The sequence below is a fragment of the Girardinichthys multiradiatus genome, chromosome 23 (genome assembly GCF_021462225.1).
Source record: "Girardinichthys multiradiatus isolate DD_20200921_A chromosome 23, DD_fGirMul_XY1, whole genome shotgun sequence".
Taxonomy (NCBI): Eukaryota; Metazoa; Chordata; class Actinopteri; order Cyprinodontiformes; family Goodeidae; genus Girardinichthys; species Girardinichthys multiradiatus.
Window position 1 is genome coordinate 11,475,416 of NC_061815.1, and position 24,451 is coordinate 11,499,866.

General features: G+C 38.2%; 1 protein-coding gene across 5 annotated transcripts in view; it reads left to right on the forward strand.

Moving 5' to 3' along the window:
• il1rapl2 (interleukin 1 receptor accessory protein-like 2) overlaps positions 1 to 24,451 on the forward strand; it is a 636,383-nt gene that overhangs the window by 517,383 nt on the left and 94,549 nt on the right. For all 5 annotated transcript variants that reach the window (XM_047353893.1, XM_047353892.1, XM_047353890.1 and 2 more), the window contains one exon: positions 14,032 to 14,106. In XM_047353893.1, coding sequence (XP_047209849.1) covers positions 14,032 to 14,106 — 75 coding nt within the window. The remainder of the gene's footprint in view (positions 1 to 14,031; positions 14,107 to 24,451) is intronic.

A 24,451-nucleotide genomic window follows, 5' to 3' on the forward strand; every position in this document is an offset into this window, starting at 1 on the left:
AGAAGGTGGAATTGACACGTTTTCTGATGCAGGCTGACAGATATTTTTGCAAAAAATGTCTCTTCTTAAATAAATTGTCTAAATTGTGTTAAAAATCATTTTGTTGCTGTTTAGAAATTCTGAATACAAACCCTATGACTGTGGAACGTTCCAACAGATGCATTGAATGTTAAGTTTAAGAACAGATTCCAAATAAATTAACTCATTACAATTCTGCCTGTATTGAGCAACTTGGGTGAGACGCACTATAAAATATAATTATCAACTACATGTAATAAATGTATTTATTTTCTGAACCTCAAGGGTATGCTTGCTCCTGTGTGTATAAAGTGCAATTTACTTCCTAAATCCAGTGTAGAATGGAATCAAATAGTAGGAGCAAAACCAAAAAGGAGCAAAATGTCTTTTTATTTTGTTTCTCACACTATTCACATTGTTTGTTTGTATCTTGTTCATTCCTCTTTGTTTTTACTGGGTTCCTAGAATCCTTCCACCTTTAAAAGTGTTCGTCATACTACTGGAAGGCAGCATAAGAATTACTACCTTCCTTGTTTACTTTAAAACAGGAGTCTTAAACATACGTACAGGTGACAATCTCAGTCTGGGCTTCCTCTCGGTGGGACGTGCCCGAACATCTCAGTAGGGAGGCGTCCAGGAGGCATCCTAACCAGATGCCCGAGCCAACTCAACTGGCTTCTCTCGACGTGGAGAAGCAGCGGCTCTACTCTGAGTCCCTCCCGGATGACTGAGCTTCTCACCCTATCTCTAAGGGACAGCTCAGACACCCTGCAGCGGAAACTCATTTTGGCCACTTGTATCCCTGATCTCATTCTTTCGGTCACGACCCAAAGTTCATGACCATAGAGGAGGGTAGGAACGTAGATTGACCAGTAAATCGAGAGCTTCGCTTTTTGGCTCAGCTCTCTCTTCACCACGACAAACCGGTACAGCACCCGCATCACTGCGGACACAGCACCAATCCATCTATTGATCTCCCGCTCCATTTTTCCCTCATTCGTGAACAAGACCCCTACATACTTGAACTCCTCCACTTGAAGCCATGATCTCCCCCCGACCTGGAGAAGGCACTCTACCCTTTTGTGGCTCAAGACCATGGCCTGAGACTTAGAGGCACTGATTCTCATCCCGGCTGCTTCACACTCGGCTGCGAACTGCTCCAGTGAGAGCTGTAGAACACGAGTTGCTGAACCAATAGGACCACATCATCCGCAGAAAGCAGAGACGCAATCTGAAGGCCACCAAAACGGATCCCCTCAACACCTTGGCTGCGCCTAGAAATTCTATCCATAAAAGTTATGGACAGAATCTGTGACAAACGGCAACCTTGGTGGAGTCCAACCCTCACCGGAAACGAGTCCGAATTACTTCCGGCAATGCGGACCAAGCTCTGACACCAGTCATACAGGGACCTAACAGCCCATATCAAAGGGCCTGGTACCCCATATTCCCAGAGTACCCCCCACAGGATTCCCCGAGGGACACGGTCGAACGCCTTCTTCAAGTCCACAAAGCACATGCAGACTGGTTGGGCGAACTCCCATGCACCCTCCAGGACCCTGCTGAGGGTGTAGAGCTGGTCTAGTGTTCCACGGCCAGGACGAATACCAGGCAGATTTAGGTTTAAATTAATTTTTCATTTTACCAACCACTTTGGAGAGGCCAGAGTCCCGACGTTGACTCAGGCAACAGGTTTGGAAGTTCTGAAAAATATATCCAAAGTGCATTCCCACATAATTCAGAAAAGTGGTGCCTAATTTCACAACAATTACTTCACTGACCTGAAAACAGGATAAAACAGGGTGAAATGATGAGACAGGAAACAAATCTGTGCTTTTCAAATCCCCCGGGATTCTGTTCTGAACCCTGATGTTAGCATACACACAAACAGGCTCTGGAGCGATTACACAACTCCACACTGCCTCCTGCTGGTAGCTTAATGCTACTACATAGAAAATGGTTGCCTTAAATGAGTTCCAATCTTTAAAAGATGCTTAAAGACATGTCCATTAATTCCATAATAAAATAAATTCAAGCAAATTAATTATTACATAACACAAATAATAGTATTTTTGTGCATGTCCCACATAAGCGGTCATGACTAGTGGCAGGCATTTAAACATTACTTCCTGAATGTTGTTCCCAATACTGATTTTCTCCAAAGTTAAAGAGAGAGGAGTAGTAACAGACATGAAAGGTTATGTGGTATTTTTTTCTTTTATCAGACTGTGTGCCAGAATCGATTGAACAACTTGTGTGACCAAATCATTTCAAACATTCACACTCTAATTTTCTCTCCCTACTTACAGACGTGTTCTTTGTTTGAACAGAGTAACAACTCTGGCAGACTGAGGAGGATAAAAACACTTCAGGGAAACAATACGGTTTTAGAGAGGCCTTGTTGTAACTTATATGATTCCAGTAAAACACAGCAGAACCCGACCCAGATCCGGCCCAGAGAAGGTTTGTTAACCACCATGAACTACTATTCAGATCAGGTTAGTAGTAAGGACTGATTCACTGAACAATTTGACATTGATCAAAACCATCCAATTTTTATGTGGGTGGACTGTGACTGGTGATTAGATTGGGAGGTCAAATGCTGAAAAATCACATTTTATTTCTTGTTCACCATCTGCATCAAAACTAAAAATTCACAGGTTTTTCAATCTGTAAATATACCGGGAAATAGTTTGCTGTTTTACACACTGTTTTAAACTAATTGAAAATCAGATAAAATCAGACGCTTTGATGGATAGTTACAAATGATTGTGTAAAGCTTTGATTTGTTGTTGGATTCAAAACTACTACCACTAAAAGAGCCAGTGGCCCATTTTGTCCTTTTTGGTCAATATTTGAAACATTTTATTTAGAATTAATGCAGAGTTTTAAGGATGAATTCACACCATCCCTATCCAATTGAACTCTAGCTTGTTTGCTCAGAATGTCCAGTTTTTTAGGGAAGGCTGTTTCTGTCTTATGGGGTTACCTTATTTTCATTTGGTCAATCAATTTTCAACAACTTAAAAGCATTTGTTTTTTTTTTTTATAGTTCATCATCCTTCTGCATTGTAGGACATCACTTGATGGGTTTTAATGTGTCTTTTTTTGAGTAGAGTACCGGTTACAGTATAATGGTAAAATGCTGCCACATTTTGCTTATTTTGATTTCACATAACACCTTCACATACATCCTTCACTCATGCACACCATATACCACTGATTTCACTGACTTTCACACTTCATACTGAAAATTTAGATTTTTAACATTAGATTGTGCTGAATACCTTTATATTTCAGAACTCTTATATATGGTCCCTTTTTGTTGTGGCCTTTGAGCCAGGTCATAACAATTGGAGTGCAGAGTAAACTCTAGCCATCCAAAAATGTAGGTCTCCCTCTGCTTCAGATGGACCAAGTGCAGGAAGGACTACAATGCAAGGAATTGTGGGTGAACACAACCAAATCAAATGCACATGTACAAAAAAAGAATATAATCAAAGGAAAATATATCACAGCTGCTAGTAAGCACTCACAAGAACAATGCAGCTTTTAAGCTATTCAATGGAAAATAAAGGCTATGGGAGTCACGCATAAAGCAGACCACTGTTGCACATATAAAAATACATGACATGCTTACAAGAATGTTGAGAAGGAGAAAAGGACAAATTTCCTTGGGATGAAGAACTAGGAGTCATTCCTGACATTATTTTCGCCAAAACTGTCACAGAGGGGAATACGTCATATGAAAGTTCCAGTTCATTTGACTGACTAATGTGAAAGCCAACTCTGAACAGCAGAATCTGGCAACCTTAATTGAGATTAGTCCTAAAACTTACCAGGTCTACCAGACAGAAGGTTGTAGAAATGACCTAAGAGAGAGGATTATTTTTTTGATGAAAATATGTCGCCATTTTTTTATATGAGGTTTCAATTAATTAAGTTTTTTTGTTTGTTATGTTTGCAATTAGTTCTGAATAAAACAACCCAGGGCGACATTGAATTCCATGCTTACAAATTTTGATTTGCTGGTGATTTCAACATTTATTTAAATTAATCTTATTAGCTTAAATCAAGTTGGACCCCAGGTTTAAAATTACACAGCACACAAATGGCTTTTAAGGCCAGTACATAACATTGTTATGAATTATTATGTCATTAGAATGAGTTTCTGTTTACTGATGAGATGCAGTTTACTGTTGGGTAAAAACATCCACAGTCTCAAAGGTTAGATGAATCCTACTGTTCTGAACAGAAAATCATCAAAAAGTATAAATAAATGCCTTGGCAATGTCTTGGAGGCAGATTAAAACTTGAATAAAATAAAAGATCTTGTTTGACAGAGCCACTCTCTTTAGCTTTGGATGGGAAAGCAGTGCAGTATGAGACAGGGTTTGCTTTAATCTATCCAGGGCACCTGGTGAGCTTGAAATGATCAGATCAGAATGGTTCAGATAGCATCAAAGTCTCCTTAAGTCACAGAGGGGGTTACTCAAATGACTTTCCAACAATCGAAACTTTCTGCGCACACAGATTCTTTAATATCTGATGACATGTGGGCTCACACACTCGGAGACACCTTGAAGTTCACAAAAATGCCAGATTTCCATCCCCTGTAATGACTGCAGAGGGAGATAAGCGCTTGAACAAACCTTTAGTGTGTTTGATTATAGCTCTGACTGACCTAATGTGCTGGGCTGAGAAGAAGCACAAGGACCAGGAAAGGTCAAACTTTATATGAAACTCAAAGGGCAAATGAGGTCACTTGATTGAAACACTTGAAATCTATCCATCAACAGTTCATCTCTTTTTCTGGACAGCCATATAGTTTCTATTGTGAGAGTACTTTTTTTAATAAGAACGCTTCATCATACATTGACAATTATTGTTTGTTTCGACCAGTGACTTCATCTCTAACCCAGCGTAATGGGTTTCCATATTGATAAATGATGATGCTTTATGCTGCGGAAATGATAGGAATGAAATAAGGAGTGATCCAAGGGCTTACAACAGAATTTGTCAAGGGCGTTTTCCACCACACCGGTTCTGGTGCTAAATTGGTGCTAGTTCTTACTTAACACCGGTTCTTTGTGTGACCTAAGCTCTCACTTTGGCCCTGAAAAACTGGTGCTAACCCAGCACTGCTGGACCAGAGAAAACACCGCTAACATCAAGAGCTAGAGGCAGGCTTATGGTAAAGAGCTACCAATCAAAATGTTATGACTGCCATGTTTAAAACTCTGAGTTTAGCTTAGTTTTTTTTTTAATCTTTCAAATTTAAAGCCAAACAACGTGCTTCAATGATTGCTTAGCATCAAATTAATACAAGCTAAGAATCTATTATCTTCCCACAGTTTATCTTGATATTACACTTGGTGTAGTTTAAGTAGATGGTAAATGGACTGAATATATAGCGGTCCAGTCACAGTTTCATAATGGTTCACTCAAAGCGCTTTTCACTAGAACCACATTCACAAATGTACAGACAATATTACACGGATCAATAGGAAACTTAAGGTTAGGGGCACATCAACATGTGGCTGGAATTGAACTCACAACTTCCAGATTGGAAGATGCCTAATGTTACCAATGAGCCACAGGTAGGCTTCTGTCAGGTAGGTCAATGTGCCGTTTACAGCTGATTATTTTCAAGTGAATCCGTGAACACCATTTCCGACTCAGTTCCTTGCTATTATTGGACTTTTGATATCACCAGATGCTATTAATAAATCTTAATCCAAAAGTTGTGGGGTTAAACTGTCTCTATGCAGTAAGATCTTTCAAATCACTGACCAAAACAGGGGGGAGGATCCAGCATTACCTGGATGAGACATTTAAAATCAGGTATTGATGTAGCTGTGATTGGCTCTCATTGGGACAGTGTGATGAGTACCTGCAAAGTAGGTGCCCCGTTTCAGGAGGCTATTTGACTTCCAGGCAGCCATTTAGGATTCAGTTCTCTTCCTTTGGGCCCTTGCCGCATGTACTCCTCTCTTTTCTCTCTGCCCACTTCCTGCTTGGTTGTTCTGATTAAAGCTCACTAGTGCCCATAAAAATCTTTAAAAAAGGAAAAGTGTTAGTCAAATTATAAGTGTCAAAAGTGCAGCAAACTTTTCACAAAAAAAATTGTTTTACATTTTTAAATAAAATCAAAATCAGATTTTTAAGTTTGATTCCTTATAGCAAAAAGCATGGACACTAATGAAAAAGAGAATCTGTCTGTCTCATGAGTCTGAAACAGAAACAATAGTCACTCTGCCATGCATGTTTCTTGCAAAACTCATTAGATCACAATATATTTGCAATCTTTGAGGAGAAGGCTCTTTTATGGGAACATGGGACAAATCAAAGATAAGATGGGACCTGGTTACTGAAAGCCATGCAGATAAAGAGAAGGATTTCACATGAAATTCTTAATGTTCTATAGAACATGTCTCAACATGGCTACACACACAAGGAAAACCAGTGACACGTTTTTTCATGAAAGCCCTGAGACATGCTGTTAAGGTAAGAGAATGTAGGGCAAAGATTAGAGAATTATGTTTTAGCTTCCAGTATCTTATACTCCAGTATGCCCCATGTGATCTCCAAGCAAGCCTTTTTTTTAGGGATTCAAATGGACACCAGAATGAAATAAACTTCAAATGCTATGAGAATGTCCCAGCAATAACCTCATACTACTATAACTTAATCTCAGGTTACGCAATGCAGACGCTCTACCCTCATTAATAAAGCTTCAGTCACCTCACCAGAAAAAGGGCTTAAAGTGGCAGCCAAAGCATTGAGCATGCAGCTCCAGAGGTTCTGGCAATAAGTGTGAAATAAAAAAAGTCATTTTGCCTAGCACAACATGCATTTACCATCCTTCTCAAATCCTTCATCCCAACACATATATGGTATACTTATGGATCAAAACAAATCTATGTTTCACTATTTGACCACAGAGTGAGTGTTTCAACAGATTTTTAAATGAACTTTTCCATCAATGGAATAGAAATAACAACGGGAGTCTGGTGGTAGGAACATTTTAGGAACATTTTTATTGTTAAAAACAAAGACATGGATTTTTTTTAAATTTGTTCATTTGTTGCTGTCAAGCTAATTATCCATAAAGGTCATATTGGATGAGAATCCATTTTAGAAGAGCTGTGGGAATGAACCTAATCAATATTTTAGAACAACCAGCATATTGACAAAAAATATTTGTTGCATATGACATAAAATAAATTTTTTGCTGACATTTAGAGATCCATTTTTGATCCTTGCTTTCTTTTCTAGTCTCTCATTCTGTCCTTAAAAACCAAACTGCAGCAAACAGAATCAGAAAACAATGAGCAGAGCTGGTTGCTCAGACTGTAAGATTAAATCTGCTTAGTGCTCCTCTTCTGACATCAATAGTCTGCCTTTTTATGATTGCAAGTCTACATCACAGCAGCTTGTTCGCACAGCATACACATTCATTGGTGAAGCAAGACTTTGAGCACAATTAAATCACTGCACTCTAAAACTATTTTCTTAGGACCAATATATATATATATATATATATATATATATATATAATGTGTAAGTTTAAAAGACGTAGCAAAAAGCTTTCAAGTCCTATAGCATCGACTATTTTTATTCATGATCCTTCATAAATGTACATACCATATCACACCTTAATAAACTGGTATATATGTTCCAAGAGACTGGAGTTTGTTAGGGTTCCAGCACATTTTCTTTTGGGCAGATTTTGAGAACAAAACCATAAACCTTTCAATGACATGAAACTTACTTAGCCCTCTGCTGCACTATGGCAGGACTATACAGGTCCTTCTCAAAATATTAGCATATTGTGATAAAGTTCATTATTTTCCATAATGTCATGATAAAAATTTAACATTCATATATTTTAGATTAATTGCACACTAACTGAAATATTTCAGGTCTGTTATTGTCTTAATACAGATGATTTTGGCATACAGCTCAGGAAAACCCAAAATTCCTATCTCACAAAATTAGCATATTTCATCTGACCAATAAAAGAAAAGTGTTTTTAATACAAAAAACGTCAACCTTCAAATAATCATGTACAGTTATGCACTCAATACTTGGTCGGGAATCCTTTGGCAGAAATGACTGCTTCAATGCGGCGTGGCATGGAGGCAATCAGCCTGTGGCACTGCTGAGGTCTTATGGAGGCCCAGGATGCTTCGATAGCGGCCTTTAGCTCATCCAGAGTGTTGGGTCTTGAGTCTCTCAACGTTCTCTTCACAATATCCCACAGATTCTCTATGGGGTTCAGGTCAGGAGAGTTGGCAGGCCAATTGAGCACAGTGATACCATGGTCAGTAAACCATTTACCAGTGGTTTTGGCACTGTGAGCAGGTGCCAGGTCATGCTGAAAAATGAAATCTTCATCTCCATAAAGCTTTTCAGCAGATGGAAGCATGAAGTGCTCCAAAATCTCCTGATAGCTAGCTGCATTGACCCTGCCCTTGATAAAACACAGTGGACCAACACCAGCAGCTGACATGGCACCCCAGACCATCACTGACTGTGGGTACTGGACACTGGACTTCTGGCATTTTGGCATTTCCTTCTCCCCAGTCTTCCTCCAGACTCTGGCACCTTGATTTCCGAATGACATGCAGAATTTGCTTTCATCCGAAAAAAGTACTTTGGACCACTGAGCAACAGTCCGGTGCTGCTTCTCTGTAGCCCAGGTCGGGCGCTTCTGCCGCTGTTTCTGGTTCAAAAGTGGCTTGACGTGGGGAATGCGGCACCTGTAGCCCATTTCCTGCACACGCCTGTGCACGGTGGCTCTGGATGTTTCTACTCCAGACTCAGTCCACTGCTTTCGCAGGTCCCCCAAGGTCTGGAATCGGCCCTTCTCCACAATCTTCTTCAGGGTCCGGTCACCTCTTCTCGTTGTGCAGCGTTTTCTGCCACACTTTTTCCTTCCCACAGACTTCCCACTGAGGTGCCTTGATACAGCACTCTGGGAACAGCCTATTCATTCAGAAATTTCTTTCTGTGTCTTACCCTCTTGCTTGAGGGTGTCAATAGTGGCCTTCTAGACAGCAGTCAGGTCGGCAGTCTTACCCATGATTGGGGTTTTGAGTGATGAACCAGGCTGGGAGTTTTAAAGGCCTCAGGAATCTTTTGCAGGTGTTTAGAGTTAACTCGTTGATTCAGATGATTAGGTTCATAGCTCGTTTAGAGACCCTTTTAATGATATGCTAATTTTGTGAGATAGACATTTTGGGTTTTCATGAGCTGTATGCCAAAATCATCCGTATTAAGACAATAAAAGACCTGAAATATTTCAGTTAGTGTGCAATGAATCTAAAATATATGAATGTTAAATTTTTATCATGACATTATGGAAAATAATGAACTATATCACAATATGCTAATATTTTGAGAAGGACCTGTATATCAGCATGTGATGTTGTCCATTTCTCATATTTCCTAAATCAACATCAGCATTTGAAGAGCTTAGGTGTAAAAATGTGCACCTTTTTGAAAACCGAATAGGAAACAGAGTTTGGAAAAGACACTCTATTATCTTTAACCATATCTATCCAAACTGAGACAAAGCAAAAACTATGGGAAGAAACTTGTGCCATCAGAAGCTGAATATGAATTGCTCAGACTGAATCTGTTTTTGAGTAATTTGAAATAAAATGCATTGGCTTGAATATGAATTTCACTAAACTGAAACTGAATTTAATGGTTTGAAACTTAATTTATTTCCTTTAAAACTGAATTTATTTCTTTTAAAATTGCTTTCCTGTGTATTGAAAATTCCGTTTGACTACTTTCACTTCATTTCAGGTCTGAAATTCAATTTCAATTCCAAAATTCAGTTGTTTGTGTCAAACATCCGGGGCCTTGAAGCCACATATAAATCACACACAGATTTATAGATTCACGTATGTCATTCATTATTGCCGTGTCCAAATTCAGGGGCTGCATCCTTTGAAAGTCGCATTTGTAGAGGTGAAGGGTAAGTCAAGATGAGGGGACCAAGGCTATCCAATTTCGAAGGTTCCTTCAAATGCGTCCTTCTTTTTCCCAGATTTGAAGGATGGGTCTGGTATATCCTCTGTGGTCCACCCTATCCCATGATTAATTGCGGGTCGAAGTGGATTGTTTAAACGGAAGTAGCAAAGGCCGGATATATTGCGCATTTTGTGAAACAAAATTAACTTGTTTTTAGACGTGAACGTAGCTGTGTAAACCTAAAATATCTGCTCGGTTTAACAAGATATCGCTTAATTGCACAAGTGCTCTGATGTGTTCGGAGATGTCCGCTGCCCTAGCAGCCGGTTCGCCTCGCCAGCTGTCAGCTGACCGTGCGGTTGAGGTTGGGTGGAAGTTATACAGATATATTTCAGTCAGATAATATCTATTATTAACGTTTGGTTTATTTATTATAATTATTATTATTAATAGTAGTAGTATGCTCTACAAATAAACTGATTTAAACGTTGTTCCTAACGTTAATATGTAAGTGTTTAAATCGTTGAAAGTTTTACAAATGAAATCATAAATGATTTTGAACATTTTAAATGGCTGAATAATGAACAAGATCATAAAACAAGAACATTTGAAAGAAAATAGGATTCTAAGCCATCAGCAATATGTAAAAGGGTAAATGAAAACCATGTTGTTATTTGCAGTGCAGACAGCATTATTAACCTTCAAGCTCACGCTAACACGGTTGCTAGGCAACAGAAATTACGCTGAGGCAGGGGAAACAGACCGACGTAACACGGGCTGCACTCTATGCTAATCTTGCACGTTTAGCTAATAGTTACAGGTAGATAAGTGTTACTGTTTGACCATCATTTGTTTACATGACGTTTCTTATAGATGCTCATTTGACTTGGTGATTGACATCCGCTAAACTCATGTATGCTGCACTGCTCCAGCTCAACATGCCGTAAAGGAAGTTTAACCTGATGTGAAACGTAAATTGATTGATTAATTTAAAAAAAACTGGACCTGAAATTGAATTTCAGACCTGAAAGTGAAAGTAGTCAAATTGAAATTTTTAATACAACAAAATACATTTTAAACGCAAATGAATTCAGTTTCAAACCATTAATTTCAGTGTCAAACCACTGCATTTAATTTCATATTACACAAATACAGATTCAGTCTGAGCAATTCAAATTCCGTTTATGAGGGCACAGGTTTCTTACCATAAAAGCTTTCCAACACTTTCAAGACTGACTTAGAATCATGCTTTCTATTGATCACTAAATGAGCCTGCAGTAATAGAGCAAGTTGCAGTTATGAACAATTTTTTTTAAACACCAATGACCTTTAAAAAACAGTTGTCACCTCTGTTGAACAAATGAATTTGATGCCATGTTGTGAGAAAAAATGGCAATGTTTCAGAAGAACCCCTCAGAATTCCCACTCTGTTAAAAAAAAAGTGTTGTATCTTATGCATCTTATCTTCACATTTGCTAATGTGGTATTTAACCTTACATTAAGTCATCAACAGACATAGTATTAATGTACTAAATGAGAAGTTGAACTTCAAGCAAGGGTGGAATTTGAACTCTTGCTTTTGTGCTTTTTTTTGTCATGTCTGTTCATGTAGATTAAAGCGATGAGTAAATGGTGAAAAAGCAAGGAGAATATGGAGGTAGGTGGAGTGCTGGGACAGGGGAGAGAACGGCAGCGGAGGGGGCCTATAGGTGAAGGGTTGTCTCATTAATCTTAAAAGGGCACAGCGTAACTTTCTGAATGCAAATGAAACCATCAATCTTGTCAGTGAGTTAGAGCGATGGAAAGATAGAGGGATCTAGGGGGTTACTTGGGTAGAAGATGTAGTAGAAAAGAAAGAAACAAAAAAAAGAAAAGAAAAACTGAATCATCTATGTGCCTCCTTTCACATCATAAAAGTCTCATAAAGGGCATTTCATCCAAAATGGGAAACTAAAGTTTAGCTAAAAGTCAAGGTAATTAAATTGTTTCAGATATGAAAGAACCTCTGAACTTTTTTGCTCATACTCTTCCTGCTATGAAAACCTAATTGTTGTCATCATTTATTGTTATTGTTGTTATCAATTATGGAAAAACGACAATATCTGAGTAACATCATGTGAGGAAATGTTGACTTCTTGTGGATGTAGATGGCTACATCTAGTTGCTTCACCAGGCTATGGATTCTGATATTTCTCAAAAATGTCCTTTCTAAAGAAATATTTCTGCTTTTCAACGTGTCAGTGTCCTTGGGTTAAACATTGAACCTCTCAGTAAATAGTACAGCACCTTGCAGAGGTGCTTCCTGCCACCGGTCTCTAAATGTGAATAAGAGTCCAGCAAAAAGCTAAATGGAATTCATGGCTGTTGCACTACATGAACCTAAAATACAAGACAGTTACCATTGCTGCCTTTACATAGTGTTATGAACGCTATATGACTATATGTCTGGTGTATGACAGCTGATAAGCTCTTAAGCAAGTGCCTTGCAAGAGTATTAATACCCCTTGAACTTTTTCACATTTTGTCATGTACCAACTTACAAACTTCCATGTATTTAATGGAATTTATTTGCTAGAGTAACACAAGGTAGTGCAATATTGTGAGGTGGGATGAAAACTGAAACATGGTTTTTAACATTTGTTGCAAATAAATATCTGAAAATTGTAGTGTGCACAAGTATTCAGCCCCTTCAAGTTAATACTTTGCAGGACCACCTTTTTGCTTTATTTACTGCTGCAAGTCTTTTGGGGCATGTATCTACCAGCTTTGCACTTTCTTTGTTGAAAAAAAGCTCACACCGTTTTCAATTACCGCAACAGCTTCTACTAAGAAATTTAGATTTGGACTTTGACTGGGCCATTCTAACACATTAATATAGTTTGATTGTTTATTTCACATGTTTGCTGTGTCCCTACATGGCAAATGGGAAGCTCAAGAAAGACTTCTTATGACTTTTATTCAACAATTTACTAATCTTGCCACTCTTCTATAAAGGCCATATTTGTGAAGTACATGACTAATAGCTGGTAGCAGATTCTCCCACCTGAGCTGTGGATCTCTGCAGCTCCACCTGAGTTACCAGGGGTCTCTTGGCTGCTTCTCCTGTGCTCCTTTTTCCAGGTGTTTGAATATTTGTAACTGTGCCATGCTTCTTTCATTTTCAGATTATTTATTTACTTTCCCCCTGATCTGTCTGCTGTTTTTTGGTCTTTGAGATTCTGTGTGTTCACTCATGTTTGCTAAAACACTTCTGAGGCATTGACAGGGCAACTGAAATTATATTCAATTACACACAAATTAAATTGATTTACTAATTAGGTGACTTTTGAAAGCAATTGGTGGCTCTGGGTTTTATTTAGGAGTATTAGAAACTAAATATATATGCACAACAATCTTGTCAGGTTTTTATTTTACATGTTACTATTAGTGGTTTATGTCAGTCAGAATTTAGCAAAGATTGAAATAATGAAAAAGATCATATGCTTTACAGGCAGTTGGACTTGAAGAGGGAAATGTACTGGACAAGAGAGAGCATAGAGTACAGTAAAACCAAACTGAAAGGAATCTGTTCATCTTGCTGGCCATAATAGTACAAAGGCAGTCAGCATGTCTGTCTGCACATAGACAGTAAGAAATCATTAGATAAGGCATCCTGGAGTCCCTGACAACTGATGAGTTCTAGTCTTTTTATGTTTGGCTTTGTGATATTGGAGGCCAACAACCAATTGGCAAGACAAAGGCCAGCTCTTCCTGATAGACTGCGCAGTTCCACAATTTTTTTCAAGTAACAATGGATGCTTTGTTTCTGTTTGCCAAACTCAAGACATACTTTTAGGTATTTACACACACTGTTGAGTTTAATGATTGACGTAACTTTTCAAAAAACGTAAAATAATTGCAAAAAAAAGTTGTTTTCATAAAATGGTGAGTTTGATGAACCCATTGAAACCGCATTGGTCCGAAGCTGTTGCACACTTAAACTTAATAATCAGCTTTCCTCTTGGTCTCGCTTTCTTTTGCCCTCAGCCCTGCAGACGACTCAGCCTCCCAAGGTCCTTTTTCCTCCAGAGAGACAAGACACGGTGATAGAAATCACACCTGGTAAGGAATAACCCTTTCACTTTGTGTGACCATCCTTATGCTCCTCACTATTGGAAGAAAATCTCCAATCTTGCCGCAAAATGAAAATGTATACGTTTTGGTTTTGTAATATGTGTGCACAGTGGTGCAGTTGTTAGCACTGTTGGGTTGTAGTGAGAAGGTCCTGGATTCCAATCCAGGACCTTCCAACCTTTGTGGAGGGAGTTTGCATGTTCTCTCTGTGCATGTGTAGATTTTCTTTGGGTACCGTGGCTTCTTCCTGCAGTCCAAAACTATGCATATTAGGTTAGTTGGTTTTCCAAGTTGCTGTTGACTGTAGGTGAGCTTGGTTGTTCATTTCTGTGTTTCCCTGTGATCGACTAGTGACCTGTCCAAGGTGAACCAAGCCTCTCACCCTTTGTCTGCTGAAAATAGGCAGGGCAATACTTACCCTGTAAGGACTTAGTGAGTTAGAAAGTGGATGGATAGATGGCACTCTTCCATGAATGCTTCATGTTTTTCCATCAACAGCAGATGTAATTAATGGTATCTTGATTCAACCTGGAGGTGTACATGACCTCTCTACTTTGAGTTTGACTTGTTACAAAATGTTATCAGAAATCTGCTGGAGAGTGGTTTATTTAGTAGGTTAGTGAGGAATGATGTAATAATTTTATGCAACCAATGCTAGAAAGCATGGGTAAATAGTTTTTTAACAATCGATTTATCATTTTTTCATAAAAGAGGGAACAGTACTAGGCTGTGGTATTGCATTATAAACCATTCTCTGTGCAAACTAAAAGGAGTGTTAAGCTCTGTATGTGACTGCATCAGCTTTTCCTGTGGCTTATAATAACTGGATCATGAAGAAAGTGGGTGGCAGAGGTCTCAGGGTAATATAGTGGAACATATGCATAAGAGGCATGTCAGGTCTGCAGATGCATGGATGACACAATCAAGATGGTGTGTGAAAACTGCTTATATGGGTATGTGAAAATGTGTGTTTCTATAGATAAATCATGGCATTTTTGTTTGAAAAGTAGGTGGAATACATCTCCAGAAATTGTTATCCATAACCAAGGTGTATTATGTAGCCAACTGATAGAAGCAATGCAGGGTCTAAGGTCTTCAGATTAGCATTCTTTGAACAATTTATATCATATTAGTTGTTTTTTCTGCCATGATCACTGCTTTGTTCTAATGAGTTTACTGGTTAAAACATAATTAAAGTACACATTTTCACAAAATGGCCAATAATAAAAAATAAAAAAAATTAATCACATGCATAAAGGTAATGGCACAGTAAACAGTTCCATCTTTTTTGGTTTATATATTGTAACATATATAATTGTTAAATAAGGTTCAGTTTAAAGGTTATAAACTGTTAATATCTAACCTTTATTAAATAACTTTTTTGGTATTTTTGTCTTTATTTATTTCTTCGTTTTGTATAAATCCAGCATATTTAGTCCTGGAAGTGGCAACTTCATCTTTAATGGCTTCCTAGGCAAGACTTTACTTCTGCGTGTCCCTTCTCTTTACTGAACTACACAAATTCACTTCCACAGTAAAGCCCATTCCAAAAATACTGTATCTTTTTAGTAAGTGACTTCTCAGAAACATTAAAAACAACAATACATGAATTTGCTTTGTTTCTGTGTGGTGTCGAATTATCCATCTCAGATACTCATTTTGGATACTGAACTCAGCGCTGCTCAGCAACCTGCAATTTTCCCAGTCAGAATTTTGACTTCAGGGGTCATTCTTCTAGTATTTCTGACTGGGAACTCAGAAAAATCTACATCTGAGTATAAAAAGAATGCACAAACATTCCTTTAATTCATCATAACTGAAATCTAATTTAAACTTAGGCATTATTAGACACTGTACCAATACCAGTTCTCTTGCGTTGCTTACACTGTTCAGAACACGGAAGGGAGGGGGAGTGTCTTTATTCCATTGACTGGTCATTAGCTCATTGAAAAAGAAAAACTCAATAAAAAAGCGTTCTTTCAAGGCAACTGAGTGACTGATTTTATTTTATTTTTTCTGGAGTGCTTGTTGCTTCCCTTAAGGAACGCTGCCCTGGATGGTGAGACACATCACTGAAACAAACAGTGACTCCGAGACAAGCAAGTAACTATGCAGATTTCTGCTATCTTTAAATAACTTTAATCTCAAACACCTCATTGCAGTTTAGGTAAAAGCTAGTTTTTGAATCATCAGTTTATTATGGATGGCTATCTCCACAGAAGCTGGAGATTATTTATGTGGAGCATGAGAAGGAGGCAGTGCACCTCCACTGATCTTCCCGAGAGGAACAAGTAATAACAACAGAGCATGTAGGAAATTTCCTGCCAGATTAAATCTAAGATAGGCAAATAAAGCTGTGTTAAAATCTATAAAATAGTGTCCACTTGAACTGCTATAATGTTTTTGTATTTAACAGTTCTTTACTTTTATATCAGACAGCAACTCTGACTGGAAACCCTTTATATGTTCCATTTTCAATAGGTGTTTTACACGCCTCCTACCTTCACTTCCGGTGCAATTAATCATTGGCGTCTAAGTAAATAACTGCCCAATGCAAGAGTGAGGGCTATTTCTAGGTTTATTAATAAACATTTACATCAAATAATATAATACTTTCTAGATTTAAGTTCTTTCAAAAGAGTACAAGTCAACTTTAGTCTTGGCTCTTGTTGGATTAGCTGTTAGCTTCAGCCTCTGTGACCACCTAACCAGGATTTGTACCAAATGAGGACACTATAAGTGTTATTTACTATAAGTAAGACATTAATATCTTCCTTTATAACCTTTTACTAGAACCTAAGTTAAAAAATCCTGAACTATCCCTTTAGGATCAGTTAGAGCCACATAACCATCCGCTCTTACTGTGACTACTTATCTAGTATCCCCTCAGCAGTTGGTATTGTTCTTGTAGGCTCGGTGCTTTACAAAGACCTGAAAAGTCATTCCCTGGATCTGTGGGGGAGTCAGAGGTCAGATTTGGCTACAGAACAGCAGCCACAGAGCTGGCAGGGATTTAGCATCTTGGCTGAGTTAAATGAAGGATAGTGGATCTTTGAACACATAGTTGGCCTTCTGCTCTATGTCAGTGTGCACTCTACCCTTCACGGTCCTGCTGAGCTTTTGTTCTTTCATCTCATGCAGTCGGTGAATAACAATGACTTATGAGCAGATACATCTTGGTCTGATTTAAAACTGTTCCGAGTGCACACAAACCTAGCGTGATCAACTGCTGAGACCATTTTTTTTCAAAGAGTATTTTCATTTGAATAATTATCTTCCAGCGATTGTCAGAGTCCCACTGACAGTGGAATGTCCATCTCAGAATGTAATTTTGCTAAAAATCCATGGAAGAAAAACGATAGACCAGAAATAAACACTAAAGGATCTAATTCAAATTTGCCTGTGTGTTTAACAGTGTGTGTTGTGTTCTGCAGTGAGCCCAGTTGGCTGCCTTCCTCACCAGCTGTGTGTGTGTCTTTGCGGGTGTGTGTTTGTATCTGCCCAAGTGCGTGCATGCATGGGTATGCCCTGCTGTTCAGTGGTCTCTCCGACAATGTTAACACCTTAGGCAGAAATGTGTTCTGATGTGTGCAGCAGTGCTGCATGTTTGTATTTGGCTACATCCAGACTGATGTAGTAACAAATAGACCCCGAGGCCACTGCACACTGATTGCAGCAGGGACACCTTTTAATGGGCCCTGCAATATCAACCCCACCACACACTCTCTGAGAGCCATAAAAGTTGCATATAAGACACACACTTGGTCACATAGAACATATTATTTCTCTCTCACACACACAAATACACATACACAGTCACACTGTGACCCTGCGGTACACTTTTAATTATTGTCTTGTTTTAACCTGAGGAGGATTCACATCAGCAACCACTGTGGCGATGCTCGTTTTCTTTTCCCCCACGTCTCCTCTCTGCTTCATGTCTTTTCCTTTCTTTTTTCACTTTCTTTCTTTTTTCATTCTTCTTTTTTTTCTATGGACCAGGTGAGGTTGCTCTCTTACTTTCTAAAGCTTTAAATTAGTTGCATTGAAAGCTTTTTATCCTTGCCTCTGGCATTTTTCTCACATTTTTGTAAGAAATGGTGAACGGTGAGGAAGTATGAACAATTGTTGATTACTAATAGGATAAACCTAAATATCCCCTTCGACTGTAGTGTTGCCAATCTTTTTCTGTTGGCAAATCGCTTTCGCCAGTGTACATTTAGAGAAACATATTACCTTTTCACTGTAATGATTTTTCTTTACCTTTGAGGAGCACCGTCAGGGAAGATCATGGCTGGATTGAAAAATCTTCTTTAAGCACTCATTTTAAACATGAAACAACATCCACCAGCATTTAGTCTCTATACATTTACTGGCCACTTTGTTAAGTATGCCTTGCTGGTTCTAGGTTGCTTATTATTTATGGCATAGATTCAACAAGCTGTCAGAAATGTTCCAGGTCCTCTACTGAACTGGGATCTGGTGAGTGGATGCCGTTGTACCGTAAACTCTGACATGGTGCTGTATCCTGCTGGAAGAGGCCATTAGAAGATGGGTACACTGTGGGCATAAAGGGTTGGACATAGTCAGCAACAACACTCAGCATTAGTGTTTAAATGATTTAGACATGATTTAGTGACATTTAATGACGTTCTATTTAAAAGTAAACTGATACAGGCTACTTTCAAAATAAATGGCCACTATGTGCAGATAAAAGCTGGTATGTGTCCCTTTTGTGACAGAATGTGGTTTCTAGTAGGTGTGCTATGAAATTAGGCTGTTATGCCCCTTAGACCCTACTCAGCACAGTTTGGTAAGGCTCTACATGCTTTTTTAGCTTTTCCATTAGTAACAAATACACAGAATTACTATTTTTAGTACCTACTTGCTTGTTTTTCCAACATTGCCAGGCATGTGGAAAACGTGACGTCAGAAGACTGCGGGTCACTGATTGGGTAGGGGACTTCTACAGTAGTCACAGCATAGTTTAATAACTAATATCTTCAACTGTTAAATTATTGTACGCTGGGCTTATTGTGTATATGACCACTATAGCAAGCTAGCATTAGGTAGCATTAGCTTACACGTCCTTTAGCTTGTACCGCTCCATGGCTTCCCTGTCTCTCCTGTACTTATCCAAAGTGCTTCGTCTTTGTGCCTCCAGCCTTCTGGCTCTTCTTTCACATAACATGACATAAACTATAGACTATGCAGCAGGTCCTCCATTGCTGTTATGTTTGTGTCACTGCAAATTCCATCACCTTGCTTTTCCGGACTCTGGGGCAGCCTTGCTATTGACGATCCCACCCACAGTGAGATGGTACTAAACCGTATAGAGTAGAACTGACCCATAATGGGCAATAGACACCACAAATTATTCATATCTAAATCTGCTCCTATTTCTTATATAATACGCTCTTTTTATCCTTGCTTTAAACTTTATTAGCAAACCCTTTTATAACTGCAGTTGCTTTGAAAGCAATTGCAATTACATATGAAATCATCATGAGCAGTTTTTCAAGCCAAATTGTAACATCTAAAGCTAATTTGATTTTGCATTTAAGTTCAAGTGCTGCATTTTTGAATAGATTGTTGTTAGGACATAAATTAACCAATCAAATATTTTTGTATGGTTGCTCTTCCTGTTGTTGCTCGTTTGGCATTTCTACGAACACTAAATATAGTAATACAAAATGCTTTCTTGCTGCTAGAAGTTGCTATTGAAGCATTTAACTTATTTCTGTGTCTGTTAGGCATAACTTTTACAGTATAAAAAAGAAAAGACGATAGAAACTTTGTGCTCTCTTATATTTTTCTTTTTTTTTACAAATGAAAGTTTTACACATTCTAAGTTGCAGGCGCCACAATTAAATATCTCAGACAAGTTGAAGTAATAAATTAAGACATTTATAGAAAATTCACAGGCATATTTAATCGAGTAATTACCAAACAATGACTTTCCATTATTTTTCTTGGTGTGAGTCAGGAGAATGGAACTGATGAAGCAAACTGATGAATGTTGGCTCTGGAGTGAAAACTAATGGCAATGTTAGACCACCAAGGCGAAAGTAGATGAGAAAAAGCACCTAATCTAAAGCATGAGAAATTGCATTATGACTTAGTAAATTAGACACCACTCATGTAATGACTGGTGATGTAAAATGTTTACCACCATTTATCAAAGGGTCACTGCAACTTTTTAAGGTTCAACATTTACTTTATGTAATTTTTCTCACTAATGCTTCCAGCGCTAAATGTCATACATAGCTTCACTGGGACCCAGCTAATTACTCAAGCCAAACGTTTGTGTTATCTATCTTTTCTTCTTCTTCTCCAGCCCAAATGTTTTCCACTGTCTGATTCATGTCCTAGTGGTCTTGCTCCTCCATAGAGAGGTTGAAAGTGACGGTGGAAGCTCAGAAACTCTTATAAATGAGAAAGTTCTTTAGCTTATTAAGAAATATTCCTGACAGGAAATGTATGGTTGTAGTATGGGGTAGGATGGCTGGGAAGCAGAAATTAAAATGCTCTTTGAGTACAGAAAACACAGTAGCGCCATGGTTACCTTTACGATAAAATTATATTATCCAGGTTTCTTTATTGAGGGCCAATACCCATTTGGCTGCCTCATGTGCTGTGAAGGTATCCTTGGTCAGTCCATGGACATGACTGTTATAACACTGGGGTTTTGATAATAAAAATCAACTGAAAGGTTATGAAACAATTCTAAAAATGTAACCAACTTTTGCCTTTAGCTACGATATACTAAATAATCATTTAGTTTTTTTAAATTTGACATTTACTTAGAACCAAGATTAATTTCACTGCAACTCATCAGACTCCACCAAGGTAAAAATCATTGTTTTTATGCAATCTACTATTTACCAGGGCAGTATTACAGTCCTAGTACATCAAGTTATTATAATAGTTGGTGCAGAGTATTTTTGTTTCTGACTTAAAAACATTCATTTAACTTTTGGTAATGGATTACCAAAATTATCCAATTACAAAACCTACAAATTTTGAATTTAATAATTATAAACAGAACGTACACCTCCTGTGAGCTAACTTCTTCACCCACCTTTTCTATATTGGTGGGTCTTCTTCAAGGTTAATTTCTCTATGACCTAAGAGCTTTTTTGCAATAGCTAAGCTAGCGAGCACTGGTAACACTAAGGGCTTTACATTTTATAGGCTGTGCAGTTTCCTTTATATCTCTTTGCTCTGTAGGTGTTTAATAAACTGTTTTTGTTGCCTATGTGTGACACTGCTGCTGCTTTGGATCAACATGTCTATCAATTTTGCCTTCTTGTCTGCTTTCTCCAACACCACAATCTCCAGTTGGCCCACCATCATACTTGTCAGTCTCGATTTGAAGGTGATTTGGCCGTGTCTATCTCTTTTACTCAGTCCACACTGAGCAGAGATGTTCCTGCATAGAATTCCAGACACTTGGTAGTTTTCACAGTATACACTTTATCAGTAGTCTTTGTTTGTCAGAATCTGTGATGGATTATCTCCTGGGGGGTGTCTTTACATAGTTTGTGAATCATATGTGGTGGGTTTAGATCCTCTGTTGCTCCTGTGCTGAAAGCCTGTTCCTGCCATGATCCATGCCTCAGTGCTGTCCTTCAGTCCAACCCTCTCTATTAGACTATTAGTAGGACTTTGTTATAGCACCTGATTTATCAATCCCTTGTGGTACATGCAATGCGGTGCATCCCTGTTCCTTCCAACCCACAATGGGTTCCTGCAGCTTAAGACGCTGTCTTAATATCATCTTTGCGAGCCATTTTCCTTTTGTACTTAAGGATTTTTGCTGTTATATCTTGTGGTGCTTACCGGTGCATGCTGTCCCTCATGCTGTCCCTCAACCTATTTTATCCACTCTGAAACACTTCATGCATTGAGAGGAGCATTCTTGTTTTGAACTCAGTGGGTTTTATCCGCTGCCTTGCCAAGGCTATTATTTTGATGACGTATTTAATGATTGGTAGAGAATGTCATGATAGCTTGGAATGTTCTTGCGATTCAGTTGGTTCTTCAAGACCTTCATTGTCCGATGAGCTAACCCCTCCCTCCTACTTCCCTTTTCTGAGAGGACTTGTCAATCCAGCTCTCCATCCAATGGGTCCAGACTTCCCTAAACCTGAAAGGTTTTACTAAGCAGGTTTACTAAATGATCTGTTTAAGCTGGTGCCGAGAAATGACACGCCTAACCTTTAATAGCCAACATCCAGAAGTATAACCCTTTTTGAAACTGGTGGTTTGGACAACCAAGTAGCCCATAGCAACTCTCAACAGTCACTTCTGTTAGTGGCTGCTCATTCCCTAATTTTACAACCAGCACTTGGTATATGGCTTAGGTTAATTTTAGTGACTTGACAGGAGCCCCAAGGGCACTGTTTTAACAAGTGTGGTTTAAGGCAACCTATAAAAACCTCTTAAAATCATTTAGAACCAGGCAGCAAAGCTTTTTAGAATTTTCTCCACCTACAGTTTAAAACCATTACTCCAACTTTCTTGTTCATAAATCACAAGTGATTATCAGTACTTTTCTTACACATATAGTTGATTGACAAAATCCAGTAGCACTTATTATAAAAAATTAAACCTTATTGCATTTCTATTTATCAATCATAAATGTAAAAATCATAATTCCATCCACAATTGTTGAAATGTGGTTAACGTGATTTTCAAAGAAATCATCCTTCATTCTCTTTTCGACATCTTATCCATGTAGTATGATCATTATTCATTTGATACTCTAAAGATTAATCTCTCATTTCATTATATGTAATTTTTTAGTCTCAATCATAGTGATACATTTCTGCAAAAGAAAAGAGAGTTCATAGCATGACTCCGAATGGACCTCCCAGACTTCACAGCTTCAGAATGTGAATATTTACTGATTTATATTTCATTGATTTGATTGTGAGGGTTTAATTAATTTCTGCATGGATACATGGAAGGATCTCACCTCATTTTGACAAGATCGTCCTAATTGTGTGGGGATATTAAGTTGTAGCTGACTTCCCCGCAGCCTAAAGGTGTTTGTAACTCTGTAACTAACCTGGTAAAATGCATTGATGTTGTCTGGTAGTTTAACATATTTACTTGCTCTCTCTTCCAAATACCACTTACCTACACAGTCTGAATGACATTCAAATGTCTAAATTGTATTTCTTAGTTGGATATATTAGCCAGTTGATGTCTCGGTTTTCTAGTGCGCAGCTTGATTTCAGCAGTCTAGATGAGGTGGTTAATGATCATTCAACTTCGGAACACATATCCAAAACCACTGTTTTTTAAGATCTGGCTAATGGGTTTAGGCCTATGAAAACAATGGTGGAGACAAAGCAATAATTTGTTATAAGCTGGACTTGACTGTAGCTGGTTTTTTGATTGGCCTCTAGGATTGTTTTCCACATTTCCATTGAGTTAATAAGGAATGCTACCAGTGTTTGTTAATATTATACAGTTACTCTAGCATTCATTGATTGTGCATGTATGTTTGGTATTACAATTTTAAGAAAAGGTATTGTCAAATATTAGCTGGTGCAATGCCCATATGGTGTTAGGGCAAATTCCCTTTTTGACCCCATGTATGTATTGACACAATTTCCTATTCATCAGGAACAACCTCTAAACTTTCAAGAGTAGAAATGAAAGTTAAATGTACAGTTGAGATGTACAGCATTGGTTGACATATTTACACAGAGAAACATTGGAGATTTAGACGACATAAGAATTTGTCACATACCTGCTTATTCTTTGCACTCACTAACATCACATTACCAAATGATTTGTGTCTCCAGTAACCACTGCTATATAGATTTTCTCATAGCCAGTGTTTAAATCATACAAGGCATGCTTACAGATAGCTTCAGAGGTTCACATACTGAGACACATTAGATGCTAGTGTGACTGTGAAAGGCAGTTAGATAAGAATTCAGACAGTTTTTTTCTCTTTCCCTTTCTGTCTCTGTTTTTAAGTCTTTCTCATCTCCCACTGTATTTATCAACCCCCGTCTGTCTGATAGTCTCTGAAAAGTGTCTGCCTCTATCTCACTTTTCCTCTCACTGTCTGTTTCCTTTTATATCTAACTGTCCCTTTGCATTTCTCTTTGAGCTCATCCTTTCCATGTTTTAAAATTGTTGTGTACATCATTATTCCCTTTCAGACACCCACAGGCAGAAGGAAACATTGGGTGGGAGGAGGCCAGGGTAAAATGACCGGAAGGTCTTTATATTTTAACGTTTCATACATTAGAGAAATTGTGATGGAGTTTGCAGTTAGTCATCCTACTGTAAGCATGTGTAATTCAGAGCA